We start from the raw sequence: 24,544 nt of genomic DNA, 5'->3' as shown, positions 1-24,544 counted from the left end.
AGCTAACTCTCCGACTCCTTGGCAACATTACACTTCCTGTTTGCATCACCAAAGTGACCCAAAGTGATGCAAACAGATCTCAGAACTCAAAACACATACCACCAAAAATACACCAAAAATTCCCCACAAATATTCATTTCAAGATTTTCTTTGAGTGATATTTTCAGTTTTTTTTCAACATCGAAACCCAAGCCAATTTCTCCTCTGATAAATTTAATGCCATCGTAGGTTCGTGGTATAACCATCACTTTTAATTATTTCAACTTCGCTTTTGAAAAATCGTGTTTCCCTGTCAGTTTTGTACGGCAGTCATTATGATCCAAGCCCTTGTAGATCTGCATGTAATGGAGTTTTGTCATAGTTGACATCTCTTCTTCGGTTTTGTACACAACCTTGTAACTTTGACTTTTTATCAAAGAGCCAGATATTTTCTCATGCAGGTTGCTCATCTTCTGTACGGATGATTCGACCAGGAGAGTTTAATGTCCATCTAAGCCTTGAAACCCCTCATGTGTAAGTCTCCTCACATAGTCCTTGCGTAAAATAAATGAGACTTTTACTTCGGGAACCTTGGACGGCTCCCATATTGTTATTTTATATGACAAAGAAAAAAAATAGGAGTGACAAAATCCATAAAAAATAAGCTTTTTTTTTTTGTTTGTCTTACATTATATCCCAGGATCACTGACACTATCCTCTATCTATTCATATACAGATATTTACCTTGTGATGAAAACCTGTGGATAACAGAATCTAACTGTTGTAAAATAGTTGCATAAAACATTTTGTTTTTCATGAAAAAAACCTACCTAAAATATATATACTATCAATAACATGTCAGTTAATGAGCCTAACTTATTCTGAATAAAACAACATACGGCATGAGCCTGAATTGTCTCTCTTGATTTTCAAAACAGCAGTCTCCCAAAAACATCTTAACTAAAGGTCCACTTCCTGGCTGTTTCGAGACCTCAAAATAGTTCAGAATAGCTCGACATGTCTGGCTAAGACATGTAGTGACATTGTCTTAGGCCTGTAAATAAAGGCAGTGAAAACCAAGCAAAAACAGGATGGGGCTGTAAGAGTTGGAGAATGCAGTATGATCATTGGAGACTTGCTACACACGTGTGTTTTCATCTACAGTAAGTGCTTGTCCATCACTTGTTGCTTACCACCTGCTAAAGGGAACCTCCAACACATTGATATTAGAAATCAATATTACAAGAAATGTTGAATAATCCTTGTGTCCCGTGTATATATTATTTGATATGTGGCATGATTAGATACTCAAGCTACTTTCCCAGGCTAGGCTGTTGGGTTCACAGCTCCTGCTGCTCAGCTGGGTTTCTTAAGAGATTTGTCATGCACAGCATTAGTTGCCACATTAAATATTTTTGTAATTTAGGTTGTTTACTTCTCCCGCACAATCAGTTGATCCTGCCGCTCTCTTTTTCTCCCCCTGTGCAGGCACTGCGGGTACAGCAAAGCGGATCAGGAGGGAGATGAGGAACTCTACTTCCAGTGTGAGTTCCTGCGTTCATCAGCCCCAAACACACACACACACACACACACACACACACACACACACACACACACACACACACACACACACACACACACACACACACACACACACACACACATTTATGAACAGGAAGGGTGCCTTAAAACCATTAGCACCCACAGGCATGACTGTTTTATCCCAGTTCATTTGATGTGAGTCAAAGCTGGGAACAGTCAGGCTAACATCTGCTGCAGATTGGCAAGACTCACTCTATACAGATGAAGAAGTCAGGAAACTACAAACGCATGAATGTGACAGCTGTCAGGAAGGGACTAAAGGTCTGACCTGTGAGGAAGGAGTGTTCTTTAAAAAAGCCATAACTAAAAATGGTTTTACCAACTGACAGCGTTTTGTGGTGTACACACAGTTTGCTATGTTGTAGGTGCTGCTTCTAGGCGCCTTCTATCAGTGAGAGGCTTTTTTTTAACACTGTTTCACCACCCCTAATGATGCCCCTGGAGATACAGCTTCCCCAAGTGAGGCCGTAATGATCCATGCTGTAGGCAAACTGCTGATTTGGAAACAAAGGGTCAGGGGTGTCATGAAGCATACAGGTAGAGCAGAAGCAGTGCTGGTTAGCCCAAGTTGGCTACTGCTAAGTATCTGACAGATGCACCTCAGTAGCTCACAGGTCACACCTGCTGAAGAAAGAAAAAAAAGAAAAAAGAAAAAACTGGGAGAGAACACAAACAAGGCAAGTGTCGAGTCTAATGGAGGGATTTGCCATGCAATATCAAATGACAAGAAGCTGCCAGGGCGACAGAAGCTAGATGGTGCACAAATTCAACATATAGGCCCAATTTGTCTGCCATGTAGCAGCAAGGAAGTCATGATAAGACATCTCCTATCAGATTCACTGACATCTCGAATGGACGAAGCAATTATCGGAGCAAGTGAAGGGAAATCTCAGCTGCTGGCTTCCCCTCGCCGGAGAACAATGCATTTGTTGTATTTACACAGTTGGATTGGCCACCTTCCCTTCCCTCCTTACACAGAATAAGTTTCTTTCCAGCTGCCGAGCTCCCTGTAAAGTTGTGTTGTTTTGTCCGATGGATATCCAGTGTATTACGGCTGTACTATTTCATTAAAGTTTGAAGTTGACAGGTTATATTGTTATCAGTGGAATTTAAAACACATGGTCTGTTCACTTAACAGTGCATAATACTGTAATCCACTGTTAATTTGGAGCACTGTGCAAAATGGTAACCCCCTACCCCGTCTCTGGCCCTTTCTCTACCCTTGTTGGTTTTTTCTTGTTTTCTACAAACTGCTTCCCCGCTCACTTCATGGATATTCAGAAAATGGTGCCATATCATTTTTAGTTCAAATTGCATGGATTTAATTTTAAGGAAAGTCCTATATGCCTTTCCTGAGGCATCAGACTAACAAAAGGATACAAAATGCGGTACCACACTTCCCTTAAAAATCTCATTTAGTTTCATTTATAGAAACTTACCTTATGATAGATAATGTACAGATTTGCATCTCCACTGAAAAGACCACAGTTCTTTATTACCTTGTCTGTCATTAATGTTCAAATCTAGCATCATTTTCAGAGATTATAATTACTCATTGTCATCTATTAATCAGCATATAGATTAAATGATTTATTTTTTAAGTTTTTTTCAGCCCCAGTACTGTCTGGTGAAGGTTGCTGACACTGCAATCAGATACAGTATTAAAAGGTGATGGGATGGCAGCAGAAATGCTGTAAGGATTTGAACTTTATCGACAATTTATTACCTATTGGTAAAGTTTAATTACTACCAGATAGGGAGTACGTCAAAACCAAAGAGCATAATCTTTTTTAGAGACAATATTTCAATTGTATCACTGGTGTAAAAGATCTTTACACGTGAAAGACTCGTTCCAGGACTTTGCCAGTGACTTGGGGACTCTTGTGAAACATTAGCATTAACATGTTAGGTTCACAGCTTAATTTAGGGCATTTATTTCCCCTACAAAATCAGTTAATTCTTTACTCTGAAAACAATCTATCTGAATTGAGGTGGCTTGAAGTCAACTATTTGTAATATCCAGAAGGTTATTTCAAATGGGGCATTTTCAGAAACTTCATGTATATACTGTGTATTTCCCAAACTCAAATATAAAAGTCAACAGTATTCCTCATGGTTAAACTCAGACCCCCCAACATTAAAGGTTAAAAATGTGAACTTTATCATCCGCATCAAGACAAGCTATCAAGCCCTAAAACTGATCAGACGCCTGTCCTATCAGATTGTCAGTCATTTCATCCTTTAAATTACCTTCTGAAAATTATGATACACATAAATTGTGTTGTTTTTCAAAGTAAAATATTTCAAGGTTGTAAAGTGGACTTTCAATTTGAAGTATTTAGAGGGATATAGAAGTGGTTAAATTTCACTATAAGATATTCAGTTGCTTACAAAATTCAAATTATTATAGGGCTTCTTTGCCTCCATAAAAAATGTTTAATCGCTGTTGCTTGTACAGCTTATTGCTGTGAGCACACAGTAATATTTTTGATCAACTTGAGAGACTGTAAAGATTTAAGAGAGTAAATCAAATTGAAAGTGTAAAAGTGAAAGTGTAGGGGAACAGCCTTGCATACCTAGAATCATATCATGTTGTATGAAACCTTCAAGTATGACACTAACGTGACGATGGAGCAGGTTCTTCTTCTTCAGTGGGGTAGTCTCAGCTGCAGGGGGGTGAAAGGTAACCGGCAGCCTCATAAAAGCACCAAGTATGGGTTACTTAAATCTTTGCTTCCCTTTTGTGATTAATTTTCCAATGTGAAAACCCTTCCGACACTGGCCGCTTACTGTTCAGCAATTCCCTCTGAATCACTGGTCTTAGTAATCGTTTGCCTGTCAAGCGCCCGCTGGTGCACAGTGTGCATATTTAATCGTAACAGTAATCCTCTTACCTTTCTACAGTTAAATTTCCAGGCACCAAAACCTACATTGACCCTGAAACATACGAGGACCCAAACAGGGCTGTCCATCAATTTGCCAAGGAGCTGGATGCCTCCTGCATTAAAATCGAGCGGGTTATTGGAGCAGGTGAGCCGATCCTGTGTCTTTCAGCTCTTGCTGTTTAGTCACTCTGTGCTCTCATATATCACACTGACAGCCAAATATTTACACCTTGAGTAGGGACACAGCTTTATGCATCGTATATTGATAGTGCAATTGCAAAGAGGGGAAAAAGTTCATTGCAATTAATGTGTGTCTGGTAGCGGGCAGTTGCAGAGATTCCCACAGCTGAAAAAATTGCTGCCACATGGGTTTTACAGAGGCGGTCAATGACAGTATCTATGCATCTCTAACATGTCTTACTATAGGTCTTGGTTACACCCCCCTGAGTATAACTAGATGTTGCACCACAATTTGAATTCAACCACAGCACAGCTGCTTTGTCTCAAAATAACCTAATAAATTTGTCTTTTTGAGTGCTTAATTTTTAAAAAAATTTTTTTTTATGTACCACACCCATCACCTCACTCACAAATGGTTTCGTCCCACACAGGAGAGTTTGGGGAGGTGTGCAGTGGCCGGCTAAAGCTGCCCGGAAAACGGGACGTTTCCGTTGCGATCAAGACGTTAAAAGTGGGCTACACGGAGAAGCAGAGGTGGGACTTCCTATGCGAGGCCAGCATTATGGGACAGTTTGACCATCCCAATGTTGTTCATTTGGAAGGAGTTGTGACAAGAGGTAAACACACTTGAACGTGAAAGGAAAATGTAAACTGTCAAGTCTATGCTGATGCCATGAGACAATTCAAATGCTGATCATAACAGTATATTTCACTTTGGGAGGTAAAAGAACCGTAGTTAGAGTGATATTACATCTGATTAAATTAGCCACATTCCCTGTTTAACATTTTCTCATTTAGACACTATAATAAAAGGAGCAGATGGTAACTTTTAATTAAAAGCCAATGAAACACATAGCTAAAAATAACTTGGAAGCAGCTTTGGCATAGAGGTTTATTGTGAAGCATTTTGTAAGCAAACAAAATTTAGGTATCAATTAATCTTCTCGTTTTTTTGTCCATGTTTTTCTTTTCTTCTCTCCAGGAAAACCAGTCATGATTGTCATTGAGTACATGGAGAACGGCTCATTAGATGCTTTCCTCAGAGTGAGTATCACCTTCGAAGCACAGGAGGCTCTAAGCAACATCTTTTGTAACTTTTCTTTGCATTTTCTAGAAATTGTCCCAGAGAGCAGGCGGTCTGCAATAGGATTTGTGCATTGCATAAATATCATAAACCTTGTGCTAGAGCTGCTGCAGTGCTGTGACCTACATTTCCTTCATGGTCAGTGAAGATAACTGACCTGCCCGTGTTTCTCTGTGCCGTGCAGAAACACGATGGTCAATTCACAGTCATCCAGTTGGTGGGGATGCTGCGGGGCATAGCAGCAGGAATGAGATATCTTTCTGATATGGGATACGTCCATCGAGATCTGGCTGCGCGAAACATCCTTGTCAACAGCAATCTCGTATGTAAAGTGTCTGACTTCGGGCTGTCAAGGGTGATAGACGATGATCCGGAGGCTGTCTATACAACAACTGTGAGTTAACTAAAGCGCTTGCTCTCTCTTCCCCAAGACCTGTCAAAATCTTCTAATCAGGTCTCAGCCAGTGGATGAAAACAGAGCAGAAGTGAGGGTGCATGCCAAAGTAGTCTGTACCTCCTATATTTCAGCACAATGTTCTAATTAAGCACCAATTAAAAATGGTTTATAAGTTGTAATTAATGCTTTACTAATGGTTAGTAATAATTTAGTAATGCTGTGTAGCTCAGTTACAAGCCATAATTAGAACAACCTTTGGGTTGCCAGTTTTGTGAGAAATCCCTTTCACTGTTTATTATGTCCGCAGTTTAAAATATTGTGTCATATGCCATATAATATGTCTTTAGTGGAAAATGTTGAATTCCTGCACTCTGGCAGCACTGAGTTTATTATAAATGCAAAGTTTCAGTCATGGACCTTCGTCTTGTATCAGTTACACAATATAAAACAAACACATCGTAGACCCACAAGGCTGCAGCAACGATCCCAAAAGGAGTCAGTCACAAACACCTGATGCAATTACAATATTAGCAACAGAAAAAAACATGATTAAAAATGAGACAAACTCTGTCATATCACTAGGAAAACAAATGAAAAGTGAAAGAAGAAAAAGAAAAAACTACATGGGCATTGCAAAATAAGTAATTTTTATCAAAAAGAGCAGCTGAAATATTGTACAGGGGACCAAGTGGACAGTATCAGTCAAAGTCTCATGTTAAAACTTAATCTCATGTTAAATCATTCAAAAACATAATTTCATAATCTCAGATACTCATATAGAAATATGAGTAAACAGTCTAATATTTAATGCAATATATAATTTCTTAAGCAAAAAGGACACTAATTTGTTGTTTCTATATTCTCACGTTTGAGTAATATCTTAAAGTGTGATGTGCATTTTCACTGTTCTTTAATGTTTAATAGAGAAATGGATCAATCAAGAAAATTAAGATAATTAAAAAAATAGTAGTTAGTCATGGCTCTACTAATATTACACAAAATAACAAGCCATTATTTCAAGTAAAAACTTTCAAGTGAGAAGTATCTCAAGTAATAACGTTATATCAGACCAAGATGGCAATGCACCTCTAATGAAGACGAATGTCAAAAGAGCGTAAACCGTTATCTTTATGTCAATAATAGTAAGAAGCCATTAAGTGTGAATTTTAATATGTTATGTAATTTACAATAAGAAATCAAACCTGCAGTTGTAAAAGCTTTTTAAACTGTAAATAAACTGACTTTGTGTTTTGACCCTGGGTGGAATCATAAAATTCTCTCTGATTGATTTTTTAGGGGAAGATGCATGATATAATGAATTTGATCTTTACTCCAGCCACTAACTTGTATTTTACTGAACAGGGTGGCAAAATACCTGTCCGGTGGACTGCACCAGAAGCCATCCAGTATCGTAAATTCACCTCTGCAAGTGACGTGTGGAGTTATGGTATCGTCATGTGGGAGGTCATGTCCTACGGGGAACGACCTTACTGGGACATGTCCAATCAAGATGTGAGTTGTCAACCTGATAAAAAGTCATAAAATAACCTTGTCACTCTGCTGATGTACTATAATCCTTGGTTATTTTACCATAATCTAGAAATTGCATTGTACTGAAGATGTAAGAGATCTTTACATGAGGAGATACTCAGTCAAAATCTCTGTATAGTCTTTTGGGAACATAAATGTTGAGTTAGGATTGTAGGATTGGGGTTAGAGGTTAGGGTAAGTGTGAAGAATCCACATCTTTGCTATAGTATTTGCTGTTTCATTAGCTACAGCCACACTTACTGTTATCTATTTTCACCTTAATCCATGTTTTTTCTTGATTTGTACATGTTTGTATGTGACAAACTGTAGAGAACAACTTCACTTCCACTTTTGGCGTTGAATCAAATAGCTGATTGACAGAAAATGAAATGAAAGCCATTTTAATAATCAGGGAACTGTATAAATGTAAAACATTCTCTGGTTCCAGCTTTTTCAAATGTGACTTCCTGCAGTTTTTCTCCATTTCATATGATTGAAAATTTGATATATTTGAGTTTAGACTGTGGGTTGGACAAAATAAGCAATTTGGAGATGTTATTTTGGATCTGGGAATTTGTAATGGGCATTTTTTCACTATTTTCTGAGATTATATAGACTAAAGAATCAATAAATTAATAATGAAAGTAAGTATAATAGATATAGTAAATATAATGAACAGATTTGTCAATAATGACAATATTCATTAGTTGCAGCCCTATCCAGTATAAGGGAACTTTGGAGTCTAATGTTTCTGAGGTGTGTCAAGGGTCTCCAATTTCAAAATCATTAATAATTTATTGCTTAAAATAGAATAGTTTTAGTAGAGTGGAGATGATGTATTACTTCCAAACTGGGTCTCAGCTGAGCACTGCTATCTTAACTAACTAATGAACTAAAGTTAGCATGAGTTGTAAGAATATAAGATTTTCCCACAGTCATCTCTAATTATCGCTAATGAAGTCATCGCACTAAAACATAAAAAAAATTACAATAAATAACAATAAAAAAATTCCAGTTTTTAGTTTTTTCTTTGAGGCTTTCTTGCAGGACCCTCATGAGAACAGCTCAGCGGGGATGGTAACCTTGGCTTTAATTAGTTCCAAAAAGTCTTGCTATATTCATGTAGTTTGTATCCATTTGAGGGAAGAACAGTCCTGAAATGGGACAGGCATAAAAATGAAGTCCTGAGAAACTTGGATTTGGCAGTGCTGTTAATATGAATAATGGGAGTGGCCAACACTTGTCATGCAGAAGGCTTTTGATTCAAATTTCTTAAGTTCATTATAACTTATGGTAATGAGAACTAGTGTGAGTAGCAGTGTTGAACCAATAACACAGCAAACAACTCATGCATATTTTGCGGTTTACACTGAACTGAATTCAGAAAGAATAAAGTCATAGATAAGCTCAGATGTGAAAGTGGCAGTCAACCAATTTTTAATTTTTAATTAGGTTTGCTCATTGTGGTTAGTACTATTCAACCTATGAAAATTTTTTTATAATGTATTCTGTAGCTCTAGAGGAGCTTTGTAAAGTGTGAGAAAATATTCCCAAATTATGTCATTGTGATGTCATCAGGATTAACTCAGTTTGGGCATGGAGATACAAAAGAAGACAGACTTTGAAGGTAAATAGTAATAAAGTAATGGAATAATAACTCTTATTCGAATATCAGAATCACTGTTGCTTACAGTCAACCTTAACAGTCAAGACTTTCCAGCTCCTGTAGCAATGCGGCTCTGGAAAAATGAAAAAAAGAAGTACACACATGGTATAAACAGTCACACTGCTTCAGAGTGCCAGAATTTTCTCCCACCTCAAAGCTGATGTTAGGAAACTCAATCCATCAGAGCTACAAGGGAAATTCAGATATTTCGGGGCTCTATTAGTTTCTGTAATTAAATAAGATAATGTATCTTAAAGTTCCAGAATGCTAAAACTAATTTGATTTGTGAACCTGAGACGGGTAATCATGATTCATAATCAACATGATCATTTTTATACCAACCCTGTCTTACAATCAGATAAATTATAAGAGCTGACTCCTGACATTGCCCACACTTTTCTTCCTCAAAGAACATAGTTGCTTTTTAAAGCCCCACACATCTTTTTACAAACGTCACAAACTGCTATAATGATTGACTCGCCCGCAGTTCTCTGAGTGCTGCTGCCTGCTTTCCTGCCAACTCCCACTGAGGGAGTCCAACTGCGCCAGACCACTTGAAGCTTTTCCTTATTGTCGGACACTTGACACTTTTGATTGATGGTAGAAGGCGCATGAGTTCTGGCCTTAAGATTTCTATATGGAGCCTGGTGTTCAGTACCCATAGCATCAGGGCTAAACATGATTAAGATTCCTCAGTGCTCCAAAGCAGAGGCCTGCTGATTGAACAATCAGATGTTAGAAATGCAAAACAAGATGTCCGGGCATTAAAGTGGTGTATGTGGTGTTTTGCCACTCCACTACTTGACAGACATCAATGTCAGAAATTTTTGTGCTTTGTCAAGACGTCAGCAAACATCCTCTGGGGATGCTGGAAGAACATTATTTGCATTTTACCCAACAGTTTCAATGTTTTGACACCTTTTCCCTCCATGACTCATTCTTGTCTGAGATGTCCGGACAGAAATAGCTGATGAATATATGCAGCAACATACACAGCTCCTTATCCACAAAAAAAAAAAAACAACGGAAAGGGAGCTAAGGGCTCAAATCAGTGCCCACCTACTGTTATAATGGCATTAACTTTTAATGAACTGCTAAACTGAATGCATGATGTGGAGTGACAATAGATTAGGTATATCGGCTTTTCAGTTATAAATTTTCTAGTATTAATCAGAGCTGTATAAATGTAGTCTTTTGTTTAGACAATTTGGGAAATTCATCTCAGGGAAACATGTCTGTCTGCACTGTGGCATATATTTTAGTAAATATCTGCAATGTAACCAGAAGCATTACCCTGTAGTGCGTGGCAGGTTATCAGTAGTCAACCAGTAAAGAAAGACGATGATCGGCGTAATATGATTCGATCTCCTAAAGTAATGGTTAAAAGCCTGGCTGGAGCTGTTAGCATTAACTGAAGGCAGGAGATTGTTTTCTGACTCTGTCCCTCCAGTCAGAGAAGAGTTGCACTAATCAAGCTAAGGCAAAATGAAGAGCAGTCGTAACCTTTTCAGGATCATCAAATGATATAAAAGGTCTGGTTTTGGTAATGTGTCTGGGTTGATGAGATGACACATGAGTATTTTTTTTTCAAACTTGACAAATACATTAAACAACAGTTTTCACGGGCTGAGTAGCACTCCATTTGATGAGTAAACTGACATGGACATAGAAGAAAATTTGGTAAAGTGGGCTTTTAAAACAACATCTTTCAGGCTGTATTTTTGCAGAGAGGCTTCACAAATAGAAATGGAGATCATTAAAAGCTCTAGCAGGGGAAGTTATAGTAGAAGGAACTCAGCAGCCTCATTTTATTCCTAAAAACTCATCAGTGTAGCGACTTTTACTCACTAACCAAAGAGACACACCACCATCCAATCTGGTTAGGCCCTCTGTTCCTCAGTGCATGACATCTGCTGTTGATGGTTAAGCTTCGGCCACTTCTGTTTACAAATACAATGATAAAAGGATGAAGTGTGCATGTGGAGTAATAAATTATTCATTTTGCCAGAGAGGGTAAGAGTTAAGACGATATTAAAGGCTGATACTAAAAGGGCAGGGTTAGGTTTAGACCAAAAACTGGTACTAAAAGGTTAAGGGTTAGGGTGACACTAAAGGCTGATACTAAAGGGTTTGGGTAAGGGCTAGGGTAATACTAATGTTTGGTATCAAAGGGTTTGAAGTTAGGGTTAGGGTGAACATAAAGGGTGATACTAAATGGTTTAGGGTTATTGTGATAGTAAAAAGTTATGCCTAGGTGTTTGGGTTAGGGGGTTACTAAAGGTTGACCCTGAAAGGTTTGGGGTTTGGGTGATACTAAATGCTGATACTAATGAGCCATCTGTTTTGCATCCTTCAGGTCATAAAGGCGATAGAGGAGGGCTACCGTCTTCCAGCCCCCATGGACTGTCCACCAGGCCTGCATCAGCTAATGCTGGACTGCTGGCAGAAAGACAGAGGCGAACGCCCCAAATTTGATCAGATAGTTGGCATCCTTGATAAGATGATTCGTAACCCTAACACCTTGAAAACCCCAATGGGCACGTGTACAAGGTGAGCAAGTGAAACCTAAAACGATTCATTTTAAAATGTGGCTTCATTAGGTCTTAGGAAAAGAGAATCCAACTGCACTTACACTAGGCTATGTAATTATGAATTCTCTGTAATGAGTTCCTGGTACTTTAAAGTGTAGTGGGGAATCAAGACCTCACTCCGATGTCTGTCAAATGAATTCTATTTGCAGTCAGAGCATATTTTCCCAAGGTGAGATTGAGACTCGGAGGTTACAACTGGTTAAAAAGCACTTTATTATATGGAGACTTTAGGGGGTGAATGTATTCAGATTGAAAAGATATGGACCAAAATATTTTTCAGAAGCAGAAAGCTGACATGCTGCATTTGTGAATTTTGTATTGATTGAAGCCTTCATTCAGCTAGTTTTTCCCCTTCTTGCAATTTACTGCACCGCTGGATGCCTTTGGTCGTCACTTTGTTTTGTCTCCTGCTTGATTGTGTTTTCAGTGGAGCATTTCCTTTTCACATAAGACATAAACATCTTTCTGTGCTCATCCCACAGACCAATTAGTCCACTGTTAGATCAGAACACCCCAGACTTCACCGCTTTCCGCTCAGTGGGAGAGTGGCTGGAAGCCATCAAGATGGAACGATATAGAGACAACTTCACAGCAGCTGGCTACAGTTCCCTGGAATCTGTGGCCAGGATGTCAATCGAGTGAGTAGATGTGAAGCCCTAAAGGGGTTAAGCACCAGTACATGTTTTGACTGTGATCTCACTTACATTTTCTTCTATCTGAGCCTGAGTAAACAAATTTCATGCATTTTACATTCAAGTAGAGATCTGGTTGACTTGCCATCCAATGAGGTTTACGAGTCTTTCTAACTTACCTTTAATTTTAAGTGGCCTGGGCCTTTATTTACCGAAAGTGCAAAGAGAACAGACTTTTATTAGTGACGTGCCTTTACATATAATGTTCCCTGTTTTATTACTATACTTTTACTTAATTTAGTCATAAGCCTGTAAATTGATTTTCCTGTTCCTCCTGTTTTTATTTGCTGTTAATGCAAATTAAACACTTTCTCTATGTTTACCTGTAGAGAAATGAGAGCCAAGTTATACCCACTGCTTTATTATATCAGAAAAACTGTTTTCATTCACTAATTACTTCTGATTACTTCTACTTTGCTGTATTTTCACTGATTGTTAAGCTACCATCAATGAAAGTCACTAAAACACTTTTTACACAGATGTTTCACATTAAGTCTTAAAAAAAAAACTAATTCCACTGCAATGACACAACTACGTTCTTCACTTCCTCTTTGCTTGTTTGAAGTGACAGCTTCATCCATATCTTTTTTTTTTTTTTTGGAAAGTACCTTTAGCTGAGGGCAACTGTGTACTTGTGCATGTTTGTGTTTGCTGTATAACTGGTCCAAAATCCCCGTCTGAAACTGCATGAATTTCTGTGAAGCCTTGGCTGTTATTTTTCTTACTGTTTGAGAACACGTGACAAGTTGAATAGAGCAACGGCCCAGACTCTGGCTGTGTGTGACTAAGAGCTTCCCGTGAACATCAGATGTCAACATCCGTCTCCACATCCCAATAAAATTTCTAAAGGTTCAACAAAACTTTCCAAGCATACAGTATTACCCAAGAAAAAAAAGAAACTTCAGACTGTTTCAGATCCTACTTTATTGCCACATCATATTTGATATTAATGTTAAAATGTATTATGGAGATTTATAAACAAAGCTGTGTGTTACTGCCTTTTTTGTTCCAATTACTCGCAATAATGAAATTCCTGAAGCTGTTAATCTCACTTGCTTTGTCCCATACTATGGTCCGGTGCATTAACTGATGTGATGTCCTGTCTTCTAGGGACGTGATGAGCTTGGGAATCACTCTGGTGGGCCATCAGAAAAAGATCATGAGCAGCATACAGACTATGAGAGCCCAGATGCTACATCTCCATGGCACAGGTGTCCAGGTGTGACTGGAACGGGCCACCTCGGGCTGGCCGAAAACAAAAACAGAACTTATCTGGAGCAGCGCCTGGGATGTGACCAGTATATTCGTCAAAGTAAACAGACATCTGTTATGTCTGACTCTTCCGGCTGTGTCCGGAGTGATATCATTCCTTTGTTCCTCAGTGAAGGATTGTGGTCCGCATCTTCAAAGGGCACTAAAGAGAGGAAAAGGGCAAAAAAAACAGCAACAAAAAAAGAAACTACCTGGACGAGACTTACTTTTTTCTTTCTTTTTTTAAGAAGCGCTTACAAACTCAACCACATATCAAATGGCACATTGGAAAGGAGTTTGACGCTTATGTTTCTTGAACTTTAGCTGAACGATTTAAGTGCACACCATGGCTATGGATTTTCTGCAAAAAGAACAAAAACATCTTGTCTACTTGCAATGGTTTCACTTCTTTCTTTTTCTAAGTTGTTCATTTTCTTTGTATCTGCCACAGTGACATGTTGTTGCGCATGCAGCAAATCTTTTTGGTCTTCTATTTGGACTTGACAACAGGGTAAACTCTCTTTTATCCAAAACAGAGGGAACTTTTTAGGTGCAGATTCCAAGGTATTTCTTGTGCGGAGACATGCTGGACTGTTTGAACTGTTTGCAGTGATTCGTGTTTTCATGATATACTCACATGCTTGTTTGCAGCCTACCAGAGTGAGTTTTTGACGTGGTTTCAACATTTCAAATTTTTTTATTAAGGAATTTTCCGAAGGGTGCAACATTGAGGAGACGCAAGACGTGAACTGTTCTTGGAATCACCAGACTTTTATATCAGAGTAGCAATATCCTATGTCTTAGTGTTCACTAAAAGAAACACAGAAACCGTTACTTGGTTATTGAGTAGAATGTTTTAGCACTGGTGAAAGATTGTATTGAAACTGGTGCCGCCGCATATTGTCTTGCCATCATTTTGCCTAAAATTTTGCACACAGGTTGGTGCATTGTTCAGCTGCAAATACAACTTTTAGGGTGGATCCAAGAAAGGTGTAGACGTAATACTGCCTTAAAATATGTTAGATTAAGTATTGCCACTCTTTTAGGCACTTCAGTGGCAATGCTTTCTGCGGTTCATTATGAGGGTGGACAAGCTCCCTATTTTTTTTTTTCTTTTTATCTGGAACTTGAACCGGTGAAATCAAGTTCACGAACATGGTTTAACGCCACGGGTGACACAGTCAGCAAAGGAGAGATGAACTAAACAGAGCAATAATAACCAGGTCGAAATGGTCCTCACTTGAGATTTATAAGGTGCTAGGTATGAACATGTGTGTGCTGTGCTGAGACAAACCCTTTGGAAAGATTTAGTCACCGCTGGAAAGGAAAGGAATGTACCTCTTTGACCTAAAAACAGTTTGGAAGGTGCTCAGAAAAACTGCCGTGCCAAGTTATCAAATGAAATAATCATGTTGTATTTTACCATTATGATATGCTAAACCTATAATGGAACTCTAACTTGGCATGGAAATGTTGAACTTGAACTGGTTGCTGATATGAGAGAGGCAACATTCGAAACACTAGAAAGGTGCCAATTAGCCTTGCTGACATCATCTTCTGACACCAACTCGCCACCCAGAAATCAAAGAGCCCCTTCAGAGTTTGGGTATGAAAATGCAGGCCCAAACGATGAAGCCTCTGTCATACGCAGATCATGCTGTTAATTCCATCGTCCCGGCTCTGTAGGCAGCCATGCAGCTCCCTTCTTTATTCATGAATCTCCGCTGCTCATCACTCACAGGCATAGATGGAACCTGCATTCAAGTGTCTCTTAAGATTGCTACTCTTTTTGTCCATACGGCTTTGTATGGAGAACAGAAAGGAGGGGGCTTTGCAGAAGATGTCCTAAAAGCCAATCAACCTATTTGGTGCCATCTGTCTCTATTTCAAAAGCAGTATGTTTTAGTTCAGTATTCTTTGATAAGACAATACTGTTATTCAGCTGTCATGTAAAGAGGAGTGGTGTTCACAGAAGAAAACCATTACAACTTCTTTTATTGCTCCTGTAACCTGAGATATAAATCTATATTTTGAATGATAGTCATTTTTCTTAAAGTTTTGCATAGAATGCAATAGACAAAACATCAGCAATCAACCTTGAGCTCAGTAACAAGCAGTAACTCATTCTCTCCATTGTCTCATAGACTACGTCCATATTAAGTCAGCTATATTTTAAAACTAAAACACTGAGCCTTTCATAAACACTCTTCAAAGTGGGTAAAACTGAAAAAGTCTGCTTGATGTTTTAGTGTAATGGAGGTTTTGGAAAACAATCACCTGTCTTTGTGGTGAAGTTAAAAAAAAAAAAAAAACGAAAAAAAACCATGTCATTGTCGCCTCTAGCCCTCTTAATGGCTTATTTCAAACGTTAATTACACAGTACAGGTATTGTCATTTACATGTTTTTATATTTATTTTGTGAGATGACAAAGTAAAGATAAAATAAATGTTTGATTAGTGTAGTAAGTACAGTAATGGTTATTTTCATAGTCAGTCCCCCAAATATTTACTCCATTAATAAAATAATTGTTAGGGCCCTGAAGTGACAGCAAACAATGAAAAATGTCTTCAAATTACTTTTTCGGCTAACCAATCATCCAAAACTTAAAGCTACTTAGTCTATAATAAGTAATGACAGGATAATAGGAGAATATGAAAAACGGCAAATATTTACTTTATATAGCTCAAATGAATAACTATCAAAAGTTGTTCATCATCTAATCAAATTAGTGACAAATTGTTTCAGCTCTAGATTTGGACAGCACAGGAATATTGGTTTCCCTAGTTAACAGGTAATAATAATGAGCCAATATCAGATCAATATTTAATTCTTGTTGTGTTTTCTGACAACACAAACAAAAATATGTAACTGAAAACGGCTATCTCATAAATCTGTATGGTAGACGTGATCACGGAGATTTGACTAGCAGGGACTTAGCAGAGTACCCGGTCTATGTCATCATCAGACTGTGATATTTCTTCTCCCTCACCATCGATCATTGGTAGAGTTCAGGCCCCAGTTCGCAGAGAGAACATTAAATACAAAAACAAAAAATGTAATTTTAGCCAGCCATGCAGTGTCACGGCTGGCTAAAATTGGAAAATTCTTTTTTCTTCTTCACTACTTAACAACAACAAGAGATAAAAGGTTTGATAAGGGATTTTTTAGAGCTCAGCAAATCTGGATATTTTGACAACCAGGACCAGTGTTTTGTGCCCAATTGGATTCTTTTTTTATTTAAATAGGAAGGTAAAAATTATATTGGACAGGTTGTAATAATTTTGGCAAACTTTTTCTACCACTCAACCAATCAAAATCTAGGCTATATTTCAGTAAATCGGTCCCTCTTTTCATCCAAGCAGTATGATTGAGATTGAGAGGGCAATGAGTTCAACAGGCTCACTGTGACACACAATGTTTGATAACTGATGACCTACAAATCAAATTTAGTTTATGACAACTCAATTCAAACTTTTTTTTCCTATTCTAATGATTATTCTGTCACAGCTCTGTGATAAAAGAATTGTTAGGGGTCCAAGCACAGCACATGCTGGAACCTTCTAGGAACCGTAAGGATTATTATTCTTAAATATGGACGGTTTCACAACGTTTTTTGAATGGGGACCCACCCTCTCTGATCCTGGGATTTTCATCCATTTTAAGTTAAGTTTTCACAGGTTTCACGTTTGATTTAATCTTCACACGAAAGGTCTAAACTGAGCCGCACAAAAGTTATCACTTTTTATTTTGATTCTCCGCACTGTTTTGGAGTTATATATTTTTGAAATGATGTTGTTGAAGTCAATTTCACATAAACACTGATAAATCGAATCTGGTTTAAGCTATTATAACCAAATTTGGTGTGCACGCTTGGATGCTAGGTCCCAGCTTTGTTGCACAGTCTTGGTTCATTCAGCCTCTAAGGGAGTACAAAAAATTCAAAAAGTTTATATCTCACCATTGACCACTCAATTTTTTCTGAAACTAAGATGACATGATCTATGGTCATGTCTCAGTCTGAATATGAACTTTGGTTTTCGATTGATCAAAATGGGTGGGATTTATATGCGCAAAATCGAACAGTTAGCTATACAGCGCTTGAAGTTTCGAACAAATTGTCAAATATCACCAGAAGGTCATAGAGACTTCATTTTTTTTGACACACATCTTGTAATATGTGATGAAATTTTGCTTCACTGCAACAAATGATCATTTACAAAGACCCTCACTCTACTTTTTAGCATAATCAAGTATGCAAATTTGGTATTTTCTACCAAAATTGAGTCACAGGTTGGAAATCTGGAAATGAAAAGTTTTAAATTCTATTTAAAATTCATGACATAGTGACAAAAAATGTTTTAGCATAATCTGTACTGTACAACATGTCCTAACTTGCCAAATGGGTAATCATTTTTTTGGTGAATTTGGTAAATATTTAAACTTACACGGCATTAAGTCTCATAGAACCTCCATTGTATTTAACGTTAGGGTTGTTGAAAACAAAATATGACCAGTTTACTTGCAAAGTTGATATTATTGGGGTAAAGGTGCTGACTATGAACCACAAGGTCCCAAATTCAAATGCAAAGGGGGGACCTGTGCTGAATGTCACTTCTCCACTCTATCCCTTGACTTCCGCTGTTGTTGACTGGGTGTTAAAGACGTAAGAGACTGAACACCACCGCAATAATTCACAATGTTTTTCAGGTCATTGGGTTAATCACTCTCTTTGACTTCAATGCAGTACTTTACTGATTGTATGTAGAACTCAGTTAATGTTCAGTGTCCATTGCTGTTAGTGTAAGCTGTCTTGACTTGATGGTGTAGTGATATGGACACATGACCTGTGACAACAAGGTGACTGGTAGGAATCCAGCTCCGCGACTTTGGCGTGTTCATCTTGTTGTTTCCGTCCGTTGTGAACTATATTCATACACATGCTGACTCTATTCTCTATGTGTATATGTCAAACATAGTGCTGGGATCCTATATTTAAAAGCTTAACTACGTTCATGAGGGTGTATGTATACACAAAAATGCTTTCCTGAGTGGAAATTTGAAAACTGGAGTCCTCTGATGATTGGGCAGGTTCTAGGCTCTGAATGGGCTACTTTTTTTCAGTCCACTCTGGCATCACTGACCGGGAACCATATTCAAAACGGAACCAGCTATCAGAATAATGCAAAGTTTTTTTGTTCGTCAACCAAAATAGGTCCAAAAACCTTCCAGCTGTTCTGTTGTTCAGGTGTTTTAGAGTGAATGGAGAACACTACTAAAATGACCTAAACATGCTAGGATGCACATCTGTAAACTTTAAACTCTGTTTTCAGAATGATCCAGCTTATTGTGGATGTACGCTGAGATCCATTTTCACTGTGGGACTCACCCTGACCAGCTGTAAGCCCCCATGTCACACACCCTCCCTTATCCATACAGCAAAGCTCAGGTCTTGGCCCAACCTTTGAATTGAATAAAAAAAGTAATTCAGTCAGCACAAAACTCCCCAGTTCACAGGCAGCACTCTGTCAGACCCCCCCACCACCGCTCTGATTTTAAAACCAGGTCCCTGGAGGCCCCTTACACTCTAAGGTAGAATGCCTTTTCCTCTGCTGGGGAAACAGCACTTTGGGCCAAATTGAGATTAAGTTCGGAATAAACACATCTCAACATCCAAATCACCTGTAACCTTCACCAACGAAGTTGCTTTACCGTCTGTTTCAGCTTGTTTCATCCGCATTCTGCAGTTGAGGTTGCTCAGCTTTGGCCAAAAAAAGTTTTGCTGGGGTTCTATTTCAGCAAAAACACAAATGAATTGAAAAAAAAAACAAAACAAAAAACAGAAACCTGCAGGATGTAGAGGGTTGGTTGGAATCAGGAATAGCAGATTAAGTATGACGTTATTTTTCAAATCTTGTGGTACAGCCGTTGGAAATTAATTTCACTGCTTTTGCGAGGTGGTGGATGATTCCAAAGAGTGCAGCACTGTTGATTGTGTCAAAAAGAGTCGAAATTTGAGGGAATCTTTGTGTATGTTCTAATTGTAAAACTTGTACATTTTATTTATATTGTTTTTTTTACACATATTACTCAGTAGAGAGCTCTGAATACATTGAAAATGCACTATATTTTTATATCTCGCAGATGAAATATTGTCACATACAAGATTTCAGTTGTACATAATTTCTCATTTAGGACCAAAGACAGTTGATAGGATCGCCATCTTAACTTCGACTTTGTCTTTATTTTGCCTTTTAGTTTGTTGTACAGTAATACAAATTGTCAATTTATTATTTATTTTTCTGTGATGAAAGTATTGAGAATATTCACTGGTTAAAAGTATTTTCCCCAACAGAAGAAGATCATTTAATTAGACAATTTCTTGTTACATAGACAATTCTTTTTGCTTTGTAACCTTTGTAATAGACTGTACATATATTTTTGGAAATATAATACAATCTCTATAGAAGTTTTGAGTGTCCTTTGCAGTGTTTTTATCATTTCTCATATCCTGGATGGTCTTAATTTTAAAAGCTAGCTTTACATTTATGATCTTGAGATCAGAACTCTGAGAGTTTTGGTTAAATTTGGTCAACTACATCTTTCATATTTGTAGTCAGTTTTTAGTCGATGAAAACTACTATATAGTTTGGTCTATATTTAGTTTTTGGTATATTTTGGTCTTGTCTTACTCGAAGAAACCGATTAACATTTGCGCCTGGTTTTACCTGACATATTAGCCTTTCTTCAATCATTAATAAATGCTGACGAAAACTTTTAGTCTATTTTTAGTTTGAACCATATATGAGTATTTTAGTCAGATTTCCAGGCTAAAATCCACCTGGCTGACTTTACTGACTTGACTTTTGTAGAAAATGACAGGTTTTACCATTTGATAATACCTTTTTTTTTTAAAATCTGGATACTGAAGGGTGTGATCTGATGTCACAGAATTTAGGTGCGCCACTGTCTAAGACGATACCCTTTATAAGATGTTAATAAGTTCTAACCCATAAACTTAATAGATCTGTTCTAAGGCATTAGCCCTTAGCTAATGCCCTTGCACTCGTGTTTATCCTTTTTATGCGGTAAAAATACAGTTGTAATGTTGTCCATCCATTATTAAATGCCTAATAAGGATTTGGTACAAATCCTTTCCAGCCATTTTCTGCAAGGTAAACAGTCATATCCTCATATAGTCACATAAATGATGTCTTATTAGAAAGTGGTACCATTTTAAGTAACAGATCTGGACATGAAACTTCTGATTACCTTATATATTTGGAGATGAAACCAACATAGGAAATACTATCAGGAAAATATGATTATTACTCATCAGGACAACAGTCTCATGCCTGAACACAATTTAAACACTGTTGTGCTCAGACGAATAGAACAATACAAGAACAACAAGAACTAAAGACAACAGGAGACAAAGAAAGAGAAGAAAGGAGATTTTCTGAAAACACTAAAACCTGACATCAGTAGCGGTTTTCTCACAAACTGTGTGGTTGTTTCTGTACTTTTTAAATTTGTGTTAAGCCTTACTAAATCAAACTAAGCACAACACCTTGAACAAACCTTTCCAAACCTGTTTCAGAAATACAGAGCCAAATAATATCAAGATCCTGTGGCAATCTCTCCTGACACTGCTACACACAACCCTTTTTCTCTGCCAAACTCTGTTTTTACTATGATTTATTTCTGTGTCACCTTCTCAATTGGCCACACAGCTCTTAAGGGATGGACGGTGCAGCTAGTTCCAACCTCCAGCGCTGTTGGCGCTGCACTGCAGGTGTGCAGCTGCAACCCTGTTCTCAGACAAGAATGTTGACATTAGACAGCTCTGCAGAACTCCGGATTACATCCAGTGCCAACCTTTTTAAAATTCTCCTTTCGTGCATGCTATGTGCATGCCAACTACAGTGTAGTTAAGACTAGAGAAAGATCATAGTTATGGCAAATAAACTATGTTGCAGATATAGTTCGAGTTAGGCAACTAAAACACATGCATCAAGAAGAAATGGATCAACATGAATTTTGCCTCATACTTAATCAACAAAACATGAAGATTTAGTCACAGTTTGTTTTTTTCATCTTATCAGTAGCTTTGTTATGGATATACTGTAGTTCATCACATTTATCGTAAACAAAATTAACACTAATCCTGATGAAGTTGTATTTTCTATAATTTATCTTCTCCTTGACTATATTTACAGCTACCATTGAGGTTTTTTGTGTCTCAATGTGCTTGAGAAACTGTGTGGACACGCTTACAAACTGCTTTGTACATGCATACATGATAAGCCACCCAGAACTGTTCAAACAGTCTTCCCTGTTTTGTAATTGAATCCTGCATAAATTCCAATTCTTTGAAGGGGCTTGAATGGATTTCTTCTGATCACATCTTTCAGTTCTGATATTTATTTTGGTAAGTCTGTGGCTCACCACGCTGTCTCCAAGCCTGCTTGACTGTCTATTTGAATCACCGGTTTGGTTTTCACATGAATTTGGCTTCCTTCCATCTGTTTCTCTGTGGCCACTCCTCACTTCCCGTTAACTTAAGTAACAAGTCTGATCCTGCTGAAATGGTTAGATCATCTTCGGAGGTTTCGCAGTAAGAGTCTGCAAGAAGGAAAAAGGGCTCTGGTACTTTGTCTTAGAGTCTGGCTTTAAAATCTAAAGATATATACTTAGTTTAATAGTCGGTGGTTTAAGGAGGTACCCTTAAACTGGAACCACATATGACTTACTATACAACCAATTTGCCTTCTTTTTAGTTATCGACATCAAAAAAAATCTCAGGATGAGAGAAGTTAGACAGCTTAATCAAGCTGCAGCTTCCGTGACAAAAAAAATTAAAGGGTTGTTTCACCCAAATGAGTGAATCAGTGACAGTTCAAACATAATCAACAGCAACATCTCTTTCCAGACACAGGGTCCCCATTACACTGGATAATCCAAGGGACTATTTCTTTGGTAGATATCTACTTGTACAACTAAGCAACTAACACAAAGAGAAAGAAAAGAAATGGTAATTGTTCAATTCCATGGCAACTGAACAAACTCCATTTGCTGATGAAGATTATGTGTTGTGGTCAAAAGCTCCAGAACAGCAACTAAATAGTTTATGTTTAATATGTTTTCATCTTCTGGCAGTGATGTTTAAGTCATGTACATTATATACATCATGAATTATTCATTAAGTCTTTTTCCATTGCACATTGTTGCATTTTGTTTTTATCAAATACACCCAATTTTCAAACTAAGCCAAGCGGGCTGTCGTGTTTGATTGAACATGCACATATTACAGGTGGATGAAAACAAACTTTGTTCCCCCAGGGGCAAAGTTATTTTTGTCACTCCAAAATGTGCTGAGCTAAGTTCTTCCTTTTACAGAGTGACAAGGTCAGAGCCTAGATGCCAAATATATATGCTGTAAACTTTCTACATTCACACTCACATTTACATCCTAATTCACTCCACGAGTCGACTGACTGAACTGTGTTAAATGCATTATTAAGAAAACCTCGTCAAACCCATCATAAGAGACAAAAGCCTATTATTCATCCAAGGCGTTAAATGTTATCATGAGATATTAACACCTGCACATCTTGGTACGCTGTGTGAAAAAGTTAAATATAAAGTTAAAATAAATATTTTAGCAATATTCTAAGCACGTAAAATATACAAAGTTTTTTTTTTTTTTTACTGTGTTTCTTTCTCCAGGACGTCTGTTGTCGCGGTTTTAGAATTTTGTCCCAGCAGCAGCATGTCTCCCCTAAACTGTGCTACTTGAAAGTGGTATGCTTTGGGGTACTTGTATTTCTGCTTCAACTTGGACATGTCGTAGCATGCAACTTACCCAAGTTTCATCTAACTGTCACTGTCACTGCATCTGGATTCGTATCCAACATCGGTTGAACTGAAATAAAAGGTGCCATACTGTAAACCACCAGCCTGCATAGCATGAATCTTGCAGAGAATGATTAATTTGAAGGTAAAAAATGAATAATTTACAACACAAAATACTAATATTATTATCCGTGCGAAAAGAGGTTACAACCAATATCCGCAAGGCTCTGTACAAACCTTGTAGAACAGAGGATTTTGGAGGCACGTACAGAACTCTAGATTCATTTGTACAGAAATGTATTGTGCCAGTATTCCATTCAGGTGAGTGCACATGCAATTCCAGCACTGTTATCCAAAAGACACAGAACCCAAGTGTTCAATTTACAAATATTAAGAAAGACAAAGTGAATTACATTTTCTTTTGATTGAATAATCCACTCATCATTTCTACCAAGCAATTCTAAATTTATCGTGTTTTTATGTTTATTATTAGAGTAGTTGAAATATTAATTTGAGTTTTTTTTTTTTTTTTTAACATCAAGTTATCATGATTCAGCAGTATGGTATGCCGTGCAGATATATTGGTGCCACGTATGTCAGCTTACAAACAAAAACAAATTTAAGGGATTCTTATCAAAAAATACAATAATAACAATAATAATAATAATAATAATAATAATAATAATAATAATGGCAGATATATCATTAGCAGATTTTCTCTATAACTTTTGAATATGGATATCATTTTTGGCCTCAAAATTCAGAAACAGTCAGGATACAGTGTGTAAATGTTAGCTATCAAGCTAGTCAGGTAGTCACGAATAAACTCCACCT

At 37.6% G+C, this 24,544-nt stretch overlaps 1 protein-coding gene across 2 annotated transcripts in view; it reads left to right on the top strand.

The window, feature by feature from the left end:
- The window catches only part of epha7 (eph receptor A7), a 97,952-nt gene extending 77,673 nt beyond the window's left edge, over nt 1-20,279 (top strand). The window contains exons 9-17 of one of the 2 annotated variants that reach the window (XM_040124921.1): nt 1,468-1,523; nt 4,498-4,611; nt 5,078-5,263; nt 5,629-5,690; nt 5,915-6,124; nt 7,490-7,639; nt 11,680-11,873; nt 12,397-12,552; nt 13,717-20,279. In XM_040124921.1, coding sequence (XP_039980855.1) covers nt 1,468-1,523; nt 4,498-4,611; nt 5,078-5,263; nt 5,629-5,690; nt 5,915-6,124; nt 7,490-7,639; nt 11,680-11,873; nt 12,397-12,552; nt 13,717-13,831 — 1,243 coding nt within the window. In that variant the 3' untranslated portion in view covers nt 13,832-20,279. Of the gene's footprint in view, nt 1-1,467; nt 1,524-4,485; nt 4,612-5,077; nt 5,264-5,628; nt 5,691-5,914; nt 6,125-7,489; nt 7,640-11,679; nt 11,874-12,396; nt 12,553-13,716 lie in introns of both variants that reach the window. The other variant, XM_040124920.1, reaches the window with a different exon arrangement.
- Nucleotides 20,280-24,544: the final 4,265 nt, after the last annotated feature.

This window comes from Xiphias gladius, chromosome 4 (genome assembly GCF_016859285.1).
Source record: "Xiphias gladius isolate SHS-SW01 ecotype Sanya breed wild chromosome 4, ASM1685928v1, whole genome shotgun sequence".
In the NCBI taxonomy this organism is placed as follows: Eukaryota; Metazoa; Chordata; class Actinopteri; order Istiophoriformes; family Xiphiidae; genus Xiphias; species Xiphias gladius.
This window is presented reverse-complemented; position numbering and strand designations above follow the sequence as displayed.